Source organism: Ctenocephalides felis, unplaced genomic scaffold (assembly GCF_003426905.1).
Source record: "Ctenocephalides felis isolate EL2017-DRISC unplaced genomic scaffold, ASM342690v1 CF-g0.4_SCAFFOLD_03572, whole genome shotgun sequence".
NCBI lineage: Eukaryota > Metazoa > Arthropoda > Insecta > Siphonaptera > Pulicidae > Ctenocephalides > Ctenocephalides felis.
In genome coordinates, this window is record NW_020539726.1 from 2,217,200 (window position 1) to 2,229,722 (window position 12,523).

At 28.4% G+C, this 12,523-nt stretch overlaps 1 protein-coding gene across 1 annotated transcript in view; it reads left to right on the plus strand.

Moving 5' to 3' along the window:
- Positions 1-12,523, plus strand: part of LOC113387657 (MKL/myocardin-like protein 1) — an 82,041-nt gene that overhangs the window by 48,221 nt on the left and 21,297 nt on the right. The window contains 1 exon segment of the mRNA XM_026625015.1: positions 1,793-2,278. Coding sequence (XP_026480800.1) covers positions 1,793-2,278 — 486 coding nt within the window.

Sequence of the window (12,523 nt, forward strand, 5' to 3'; positions counted from 1 at the left end):
TAAAACTAATTTTTTTTCAAAAATGTTAATCGTTTTAAAAAAAAATAATAATTTTTGGTACGGGAAGTTCCAGCAATTTGCCTTAAGGCACGATGCCCTAATTGCCTTAAGACAGAATTCCACTTACAGCTAGTTTTATTTTACAATTGACTCGCCAGTGTGACTCACATGCAAAAATGTTTTGTTTGCTGATGCAATAAAATGTCTGATATGAGAAGAATAACATTATAAATCTGATGTTATATGTCACGATCTTATAATAAAAATAACATAAAAAGTAAACCGTTTATAACATCGCATTATTTCCACACTTCATTATACTAAAGGCTCTGTTGATTTTATATAAATTTCACGTAATGTTTCACATGTTCAAACCGAATGATTTAATATTACTTCAATCTAATATTTTAGCTATAATCATTTGTGTTTTTATTAGAAACTGCGAACATTTACTTGGTTGTTGAAATAAAACGAATCTATTGTGGTAGTATGCATAAACCAAGCATCAGATAATGTGTACGTAACTTTGCTAAAATTACTCCAAGTTCTGACAAAGGAATATCATAATTCTCCTAGTTACTACTATTTATAAACACGTTGAAAGCTTTTGTTTTGTTCGCCACAATTGGTTGTATGAAATCAAGCAAATTATTGTAAATGAAAACAACTCACATTTCTATGTTATGTACTCGTATATGCCTAATTTTTGAATTTTTATAATACAGGTCCACAAAATTAAAATAGTTGTTTGTATTAGCGATTTATTTTTTCCAATATATTTTTACCGCTGAACACGAATCTAAAGTCAAAATTGGGTGTCAAACTGCGAAAAATATGCTTAAAAATGTTACAAAGTCTCCGATCCAGAAATGTTTGCATGACAATTGAAATCTTATTATTCCTATCGCTTTCTGGCCATTCTCTCCCTAACTGACCTGTGCAACAGATTTCTGCAACGCTTTTTCATCTTTGTAGAGTATCTTTTTGCAGCTTCCAGCTGTAGTTTCGCAAATATAATGGGTAGTACTGCCCTAGGACAGGTTCGTGAGCTGAGTCAAACTCCAACTCGATTCAGTGAAGAATATTGTGAGAGATTTCCCATTGCCATTAAATACTGCAGTTTCCGAAATGGGCTATTTTCATTTGGAGACATATTTTTGATCTATATTTTCGAACTAAATGGGCATCGCTGCTGCCCGATATCAGGTTGTCCAAAGCGAGATTCAAAATCATTACACTATGGAATATCTATTTGCAAACTGCAAATGTGTGTTTGTAGATTATCTAGGGGCAATGGGGAGTGACTATGTCCGCAAATTTCGGTTATAGCACGGAGTACATGTTCGGTTATAGCACGGAGATTTGTTATATCATTATATTAATATTATTAATAATTATGAAAATAATTGTATATATTACTATTATATCTAATATAATTGTACGAATATTCACAATATAATAAGGGATCGTTCAAGTATTACGTAAGCAGATTTATTACAATTAGTTATCCCTCATCCCCCTTGTCAGCAAAAATAAGCGAAGCTCTTACCCCCTTCCCCCACGCTTACGTAAACATTTTGCAATTAATGTCAAAAAATCAAAATACTACCTATGACGTAATTATCATCCAGACTCCCCTGCCCCCCATGTCAACTCAAAATAAGCAAATCAACAACCCTCCCGCCCCCCTATAGTGCTTACGTAATACTTGAACGGCCCCTAAGCGTTATATGGTTAAATTATTTTCTGATTATTTTTGTAATTATTCCTAACTTTTATTTATATTTACCAGATTCGACTCACGGCGCGGACGGTCCAGCCTCGTGGCGATTGACTCTGGATCAAGATCTGGTCGACACATTGCGTACTCTCTATCCGGACTGGTTCAAATCAACACCAAACGGGGGTGATCTGAGCAACAACAACAGTAACAGCGGCAACAACAACAACAACGATAACTCAGTGGTGGATCAGAATCAGAATTCAAGCAGTGCGGCATCGACAAGCACTACGACTACAGTTCTCGTTGGCGGGGGTAACGGCGGGCCTGTCACCCTCTCAACAGTCCGCCAGGGTCCGCCGCGGACCGCTCTCGTAGTGGTCGCCTCTATGGCGGACGATGGCGGACAACAGAAAAGGAGCAGCGGCCAGGTGGAGGACACGACTGCTAATACCGCCAGACCGCCACCGCTGCTCGTGTCCCCATCTAGAGCATCGCCACCGAAAGCAATTGTCGATGCAAGTCCGCTGCAACAGGCGATGGACAAAAATAAAGAATGTGAGTTTTTAAAAAAAATTAAAATTTGTTTTGGATGCACTGTATATTTATAGTAATCATCGGGTCCCAATGTTACAACATCTATAACTGATTCATGTTATGTCCACAGTTGAATAAAAATCTTGAACTGTTTTGGAAAATGCAAATGTCGCTCAAATTATATGTGTTGGACATCATGCTAGTTAATGAATGATTGATGAAAAGTTGTCTAATTATTAGTAATTAAATATTACCTGTAAATTCGTTTTGTAAAATATTCAAATATTATCTAGTGACTGTGCGATTCATATTATAAACAATCGAACGTACTCTACGTTCGATTGGTGGCATGCAGCGTCCACATAGTTAACCTTATTAGAAAGGTTAATAATGCCATTTAATTTAATTTGCAATTTAATTCGATCATTTTGTCGTTAAAAGATTTTTTATATGTTTTTTTCTTACGATATTTAATTATAAATTTATCGTGATGACAATAGACCAATAATGATAAGTCCAACAATAAAATGTTGTGACTTTTATATTTTTTCGAATTGTTCAATTGTTGTTTGGATTGACAACTACAAATTTTAAATGCTTGTATCTTGACTATTGCATTTTTTTAGAAATTTAAAGTTATAGTAATTTGTCTTATTATTAGATCACAATGCTATGCACTGCTAGTAATATAATCAGATCGCCCGGCAAATTCTCCTGAGTTAATTTGCAATGGCATTGATTGTCAAAGGTCAATCATTGCTTTATATAATTATACCCACGCATATAGATCATATCGACAATATATTCCATAGTTTTTCAATATTTGTTATTCATATACGAAATTCAAATTTATCTAGTTATTAAACACTACAAATTAATATTGAGTGAGTGAATTATTTCAATAGATGAAAATATATTTGAATATATTAACTGCAGTTCATTCACTTTTCTTGTATGTGAGATTGCTTGGATCTAATGACTATGATGCAATTTTTTTGTATATAGTCTCCTGGTGACTTCACACGTATGTCAATTTCGACTAATTTCCAAATAATCGCTAGAAAAGATAAAACATCAGCATTTGACTAAAATCTCTATCATACGAACTTAGTTTCTCGATGAACCAAACAAAAGAAAGTTGTTTAGAACTAGTAAGTATGGAGGGTGGTGAATCAGTCCTAATCATAATTCGTGGATTTTTTTAAAAACTTTTGTAGTTTGAGACGGATCTTTACACTAATGGAACCTAATTTGAATAGGTTAAAGTGTAGTAAGTGGTAGAGTTTAATATTCTCTGACTTTTCTTCAATTGAAATATATCGTTGTATACATTTGTAATTGATTTATGCAATCAATGAAGTTTAGTATGTTACATGTTCTTGTTTCTTAACAATGTAAGATCACATGTGGTTTCATATTGTTTTTATAAATACATATCTTGAATCAAACTTCAGAAGAATTTTTGTCATTCTCTTTAGATACTTTTATACATTAAAATATAATTGGTTTTAAAAATTGAGTTATTAGTTGGTAACATATTAGTAATTTTAATACAATTGGCAGACACTGAATTTGCAGTTAAATGAGGTAATTTTAATTGACAAGCTGCAACATTTGAATACATAATCACTATTATTTTTGAAATATTAGATGAAATTACTTTCTTTAACTACAGCTTTTAAATTAGTTTTTTTTCATTTTTTTATTCCTTTTAATAACGTAAAAGCGAATTCAATCAGAACAAAAAGCTTTTATTGAGAACATTTACTAATTTAATGATAATTACCTGCTATTCTTGTCTTATTTTAATTATCTGAAACACTGCACGTAGACCATCGTAATGTTTACTTAAGCTTTTATAATCCGAACACAACTGGCTGGCATAAAGAGCACGTACAGGGAGTTTTATGTGAATTGTGATCTATTTGGTTATTGATTGCTATTCATACATTAATTGTATATATGTATATATGTATATATATATATATATATGTATATATATTACTTGACTTTTTTCGCCTTTCAGTTCATCTATTTTACATTTGATGCCACAATGAAATTAGAATTTGTATAACGTATTCGCGCTTTAAGAATCATTGTATTAATTTTTATTTTATTAGCTTTGTCATACTTAAGTTATTTTTGGTTGCATTTCGGTCATACGCGTGAGCATCGTCATCGTTTAATATTATTTCGTTGCACATCCGGATTTTCTTGTGAAAATAGAATTTATATTGTGTTTGTCTGAACTCAACAAAACAAGGGTCAAGTGCAGAATGACTTTGGCGAGATAAGTTGGGGACCATTTTCTAAACATATAAATATTTCTTAGCGGTCATTGTTGCGTTTTCATGAACACTGTTTATAGCCGAAGTGCACGTCCGTAGCCAATCTCATACGAACATTTATGAGGTCTTCTCGTTGTGAAGTCACGTAGCTTTACATGCTTCTTACATTTTTATAACATCTGAATGTGTACATACGCTCCAGATAGTTTATATAGTATTAATATTATTTTCCAGTTATTGTTAATACACTTCACTTTGCTTTTTGAAGTAATAGAAATGAACAGTTGTACACATTGATGTATATAACAAAGTATCATTATTCCTATTGCATAGTACATTATCATCTGTCATAACTGTTATTATTAATTCAGTGATTATCACTTCCCGTATGAAAATTTTTGCATATCTTTAGTTTTCGAAGGTTTCTGAATATTTTCGTATACCTTAGAAAAAATTTATGTATTTGTATGCGTATGCGTGTGGGCGGGGGTGTGTACGCGTGTATGTGTATTTCAAAAGTGTGTATTTTAAATTTTTAAAGTTTTTTTTTTTGCTAATTTGTTGACAAAAATCAATAATTCTTTGCATGCATTGTTGAGTCTGTCCGACTAATCTTCCGAGCTGATCTACATATTACTATTTCGACATTATAAACTCATTTTATTGCTATAAACAAATTTTATATCCTATTTCACACTTCACTACAATGCAACGTGAAAACAAATTGCGCGCAATAAACTTTGCAAAGTACGCATAATCTAAAATTAAAGTCCATTAGTGGGACCCGTGTATATATTATGGAGCGAGAGCCTAATCCCTTGAAAGAGGGATTAACAGAGATAGAAACTAAAATTGTATCAAGGATGGTAGACCCATCAAGATCAAACTGGGTCAAGCTTCTATTTAGCCTATACCACAAGGTATAAATTTTGCGATTATAAATTAGTTACAATGATCGAACGAATGCTGCGAACTATTCTGCTAATAATGCATACTATGTTTCATTACATATATTTTTTTATAAATATAAGTTAGTCTTTCTTACTAGATTACAAACTGCCACTCAATACGTGTATTAATAGTTTTCATAAATTATGTTCAAATTAAGTTTTCAATGTATCTTAGGAATATTATTACTGAAAAATTCTATTTAACGATATGCATTTATATATATATATATATATATATATATATATATATATATGTACATAAATATTAATTTATAATGATTATGATTCAAGTATTTTATGGTGGCAGATAATACTATAATTTGTTTAATTATAGTGCTTACATTTTGATACTATTATTGTAAAAAAGAATCATTACCAAATTGTCCCCCTAATCCACTTGTTCACATTTTTGGTGATCATTAATGATAGTATAAATAATTTCTATTTAATACTCGTTAGTCATATAATGGTACATTACCTTTAACTGAATACTTTGTGAATATAATTTAGTTGAAAAATTGTATCCTTTCAGCAAAAGCATATAAATATATATGTATATATATATATATATATATATATATATATATATATATATATATATATATATATATATATTATATATATATATATATATATATATATATATATATATATATATCTTGAGGATTTTTTTATTCGACGTTGAAACTTTGAAATTGAATTCAATAAAATAGCCAGTGCGTCGAATGTAGAAATGTTTATACGTTTCGAGACTAGATCTGTCTCATCATTCAGCTAAAAGAAATATTCAATATAAGGAAAAGTTTTAGAATTAAAAATATAACATTAGAAAAATTAATTAAAAGAACCAAATTATACGAACCAGACCAGGAGAAAACACATGTTACTATGACCACAAACACAACAATCACAACAATCACATGCTACTACTGTAGCAAAGCAAAAACAATTTAAAAAAGAAATTATAATAATTCGATTTGATATATATATATATATATATATATATATATATATATATTATTTTACCATACGCATATACGCAAATTATGATTTTTTGTTCACATTACCTAACCGCAGCAGAATCCGCACAACGAATTATTTTGCAAAAATATAGTATACAAAATGCTAATTTTGGAATGTCTTAACTAAGGTATTTCCGGTCTTTTTAGTAGCTCTCTTTCTCTTTAATTAACTTTTCCATGTATTTCTTTTAATACAGTTCCATGTATGTAGTTCTTTTCACTTTAATTAAGCCTCTCATAATTAGCCTTATACTAGTAAAATCATAACATTTAATAATTAAAAGGATAGTAACGGATGATATCAAAATGAATCGCTACATAATATCAAATATATTTACAATTGATTTACATATTAATCATATGATTTAAATCTATCATCTCTAATGCATTATATACCCATGTAGAAATTAATATGGTCTGAATCTACAAGCAATATACAATCTACATTGGTCAAATTTGAAACCAATATCGGCTGGTCATAAAAATTGAACATTTTTTATATTGAGGCCATATAGGTAAACCAACAATTGGTCTATATTGGTCTATATTTGGAAATTTGGAACCAATGTTGCCTACGAATTGTTGAATGTTGGTAAGGTAATATACAATTAGACAGAGAGCTGGTAAACATTTAGAATTATTAATTATTGAATTATTCTGAAACTTATAACTGATGTTGAAATATTACACAAATATTTGAAGATTTGAAGTTGAAATAATATAACGCATAAATCAATATCATTTATTTAACAATAAAACACCTGAAATGAACATTAACGTAAATTTATTAAAAATGTTTTTGTGGAAATTCATTTATTAAATATAAACAATGATACAAATATATAACTGCATTAAAAATATGATTATTCATAAAACACAAAAGTGTCATGAATATTGATTATTTTTTAATGGATATTTATTAATACATATGAAGTATTTTTTTTTTATAACAATAACAAAGGCAAATTAACTTTCCTATTTACAACATCGTCACTCGATAAAATATTGTACAGCACCTGAACTGAAATATTTATTTCATCATCTAGAACAGTCATTGGGAAACCTACATTACATTTGATATATATCAAGTAAATTATTTATTTATTTATTTATTTATACGCCAATCGGCTTTATACAGTTTTATAATATTGTTTGCTAATTCATAACTTGTATATTTATATCTATATACATATACACACAGATATATACACATATATATACATACGTATACACATACATACACATCTACTTACATACAGATAGACATACATATATACTCAATTTAAATCGAATAACAGCAACAAAATTAAATTAATTTAACTGTTTATAACATCGTCATTCGATAAAACACTGTACATCATCTGAACATATTGTATTCATTGTTAATATAAATATTATTCATTATGAAATATTTATGAAAGCATTGAAATGAGGTTATGAAATTTATTTTATCGTCTAGAACAGTGATTGGGAAATTTTTTCAATCATAACCCCAAAATATTTTTGACCAAGTTTGCATTGTCATTTAAAACTTGTATTCCTTGTTTATTATATCTATTATTCAATATGAAATATTTATGAAAGCATTGAAATGAGATTGTAAAATAGGATTGACTTAACTCTTTCCTTTAGAAATGATTTAGATATGATTATCTTATCGTCTAGAACAGTGACTGGGAAACTTTTTTAACCATAACGCCAAAATATTTTTGTCCAAGTTTGTATTGTCATCTAAAACCTTGTATTCCTTGTTAATATATTTATTATATATCATTATATATTATCAATATAAATAATTTATGAAAGCGTTAAAATGAGATTGTAAAATGTACTTGACTCTACTTTTACCTTAAAAAATAATGACTTCATATCATAGTCTAGAATCTTGCTATGCAAATGTACAGATTTATTGACATTCCACATTGCATTTATTATAATCAAACATTATGACTATTCTGTCAAAATTTATATCTTTCCTTTCTAGAACTTATTTAGTTACAAACTTTTGATGAAAAACTTTTCGATAACATTTTACTACTAAGCAAACCAGTTTCTCTATTTTCTGCGCTTACAACAATATTACCTGAAAATAAATAAGATTGCGTTTTAAATGCAGAAGGAAATAATTATATTATAGCAACTATTGAAGCTTACCTTTTATAAATATGAAAGTATAGAAATTTTTTCTCTCTACTATATTATTATTTCCTGAAAATAAGTAAGTATAAGTTTTAAATGTATAGACAGAATAATATTGAGAAGTATTATATGCATTTACCTGGTAGTATAACCTCGTAAAATAATCCTTGCCAGAAATTAGGTTATGTTATGTTTGATGTCTATAATATATTTTACATAATATATACGGCAGATTTCTCAACGCTGTTAAACTCCTGATCAAATTGGAAAATCTTAGTGTAAAAATGTTATTGAAGACATGCAAATCTTGTTGAAAATATTCTCAAAAATTTCAGCTTTTTCATTTCATTTCAGCACGACACAACACTTCTCACTGTTATATTTTATTTACAACTTATAGCTCATAACACAACCTACACACATACACACATTATCACTATTTTTTAAATTAAAACATAATTTGATTATTTACAAACGAACAAAAAATACATTTCACTAAGTGACGCTACCGCTTTCTCTATGCATCAACCATTTTGTTGTGTTAATGCGCGTCAATCATCGAATTTACTAGAAACGTATTCGTCCGCGTCAAAAAGTAGAAAACTCATAGCTTTATTAAATTCAAGATATTTAATAAATTCGTAAAGAAATCACAATATATATTATTATATATTATTAAATTTGTCTTAGAATACTTAGTTTTTCTCTCATATAACTAATCTTCGTATTGTAAACCGTTTGGAAAATAAGCTAGTCAGAGTCCTGTAATTTAATAAAAAATTCCAAATTCATATTGTCATAAATAAACCATGTAAAGTATTATACATTGTTAGAATCGTCTCAAAATTTTTAATTTTTTCTCCATATATCACAACTTTGTATTTCAAACGGTTTGGCCTATGGGCGAGTTGCAGTGCTAAAATTCAAGAAAAATTGAAAAATCTGAAAATAATTATATGAACACACATATTGAATTATATATCATTTTATTCGTAATTTTATTCTACATCTTTTGTCCGAATAACCTTTTTACGTATCTGTAACCTTTTAGCTTGTAGTATTGAATATTCGTGAAAAATCACATGGTTAAATATTCAAAGGCTTATGTCTCGCATATATTGCTTTCATTCTGTGCGAGTCTATGGCCAAGCGGTAGCGTTGCTGGCTCTTAGCCTCGTAGTCTCAGGTTCGATCCCAGACAAGACTTTTGTTTTTTATTTTAAATATAATAACAATAATTAAGATTTTTTTTTAAATTTGGGCTAATTTTATTCAGAATGACAAAATTCGACAAAACATATAATTAGCAATGTGGATTTTCCCAAGAAAACAAACCTCTACTGTGGGAAACAATATTTATTATTAACATTAGAACAATATTTAATAGTCAATTATAAAAAAATGTTGCATCAATATTTATTTTTTATTTTGAGGACAATATTAGCTTATGATAAAAAATTTTGTACCCGATGATAAAATTTTTTGCATAAATATTTATTTTTCAATTTGACGATAATATTTTGTACCTGATGATAAAAAATGTTGCATCAATATTTCTATTTCAATTTGTGGACAATATTTGTCAGCTGATGATAAAAAAATATTGCATCAATATTTATATTTCACTTTGAGAACAATATTTTTTAGCCTATGATGAAAATGTTGCATCAATATTCATATTTCACTTTGGGAACAATATTTATCAGCCGATGATAAAAAATATTGCATCAATATTTATATTTTAGTTTGAGGACAATATTTATCAGCCGATGATAAAAAATATTGCATCAATATTTCTATTTTAGTTTGAGGACAATATTTATCAGTCGATGATAAAAAAATATTGCATCAATATTTATTCTTCTATTTGAGGACAATATTTATTAGCCGATGATAAAAAATATTGCATCAATATTTCTATTTTAGTTTGAGACCAATATTGGACAAGGCCATTTATAGAGATTATTGCCTCAATATCGGCTGACGTTGGCCTGATCGATTAGTTGACATCATCACAGAACCGACGTTCGCCGATATTTTTGCAATATAGGTAATCACGGCCACAGAAAACCGATATTGGTAATATATTGTACCGATATTGATTTCTACATGGGTATATATATATATATATATATATATATATATATATAGCAAAAATGAATAAATCTTTTATTGTTTTTAGCGCATAAATGTAGAAAATTTATAAAAAGACTACTCACAGGTGTAGGTGTGCATTGACATAATTCTTTATTTACTAAAACTTGGCAAATACAAGAAGGAAGTTATAATTTATTTACGTACAAACGGCTAATTGTGGAAAACATTTCTTGACCTACATTAGAGTTTCTTAGAAATGTATTTACTATCCCCCGTTAGAACATTTTTTGCGATAAATAACCTCGTTAATAGTTTTAGTAAGATATATTCATGTCATATCCACTTGTATGTTCAATATTTTTTAGTTTTATTATTTATTTTGAACTCTCTCTTTCTTTATTGTCCTGTATTAAATAATGCAGCATGTGATTAGTAGAATTGAATTAAGGCTTCCGATTTTGCCCTATTGCAAAGCATTCCTAAAGGAAATAATTTTTTCAGAAGTATCATTTGGTACACTTTGTTTCAGCATAAGCACATTTTGCAAGGTTGTTCAATAGTCTAAATGAATTGATGTTTTTGGGTGATATAACTAAATAGTGTTCGATTGATTAATTAATAGCTGATTTAAATATCTTTTACACCACTATTAAACGCAAATACCGATGATCTGGCAGACGTCCAAAATTAATCATGTAAACTCAACATTTTGGCGCAGTCGTTGCATTTCTTCAATAATATGTTTATCATTTACTTGACGCCCTTTTTCCAATTTATTAAAGGACCTATTTAGTACTATCTTTATATGTTCGGCGAACATATATATATTGTAATAATCTTTTTAATGGCGTGGAATTAGGTATCTTGGACTAAAGCTAAACTTTCATTGAATTTTATTACGACTTTAATGGATGAACTATTATAAGCATGCGTGCTTTAGTAAATCTTACTCAGATTTAAAGTCTTATAAAGGGTACTTTAAATAATTCGAAACAACATTTTCTGATCTAATGTGTGAGTTTAGTGTGAACAATTTTTAAAGAAAGGCTATACTAAGATGCTAGATTTATATGCAATTTGTATTTTGAATAGTTGCAATTCTTAAAATAAGCTTATTTTAAAAGCTTTAAGTATTTTTCTGACGACTTTTTGTGTAAGTATAGGTTCAATTTGAAATTTCCCAATTATTTGATGATGAATTTGTAACTACTCATGAAATATCTGAAAATGATATGCATATACAATGCTTATATCACACAATGTTTTATGAATGAGAAACTTGCCAAATTTAAAATTCTAAGCGGGTTAAAACAGAGTCTCACTTTAATAATTTAATAACAAAACTTTTATTTTCAATTTTATAAAAATGAGCAAAAATTATAAAGGTTGAACTTTTTGACTGCCTGGTACAGTTTTAGAATTTTTAATTGTGAATTAATTATGAAGAAAGTTGAATAGAATTTTATACAAGACTTAAAAGCGAAAAGACATTGATGAAAGATATAAGATATAACAAATAATTGAATAATAACGTCCGTACTAAAAGTCAAATACTGATTAAAAAATGATTTATTTTTTAAAAAATACTAAATTTTATAGTATCCTCTAATAGTATTTGTTATTTTAAATCAAATTTAAGTTATTTATCGTAACCTTTGCGTAATATTTTTTGTTCTTACTCTTAATACAATTCAGCTATTCGAATTCCGTAATTCCTATTTTTCTTAATTTTTATTCAATTTCTACTTAACAAGAACAATTTTATTTAAT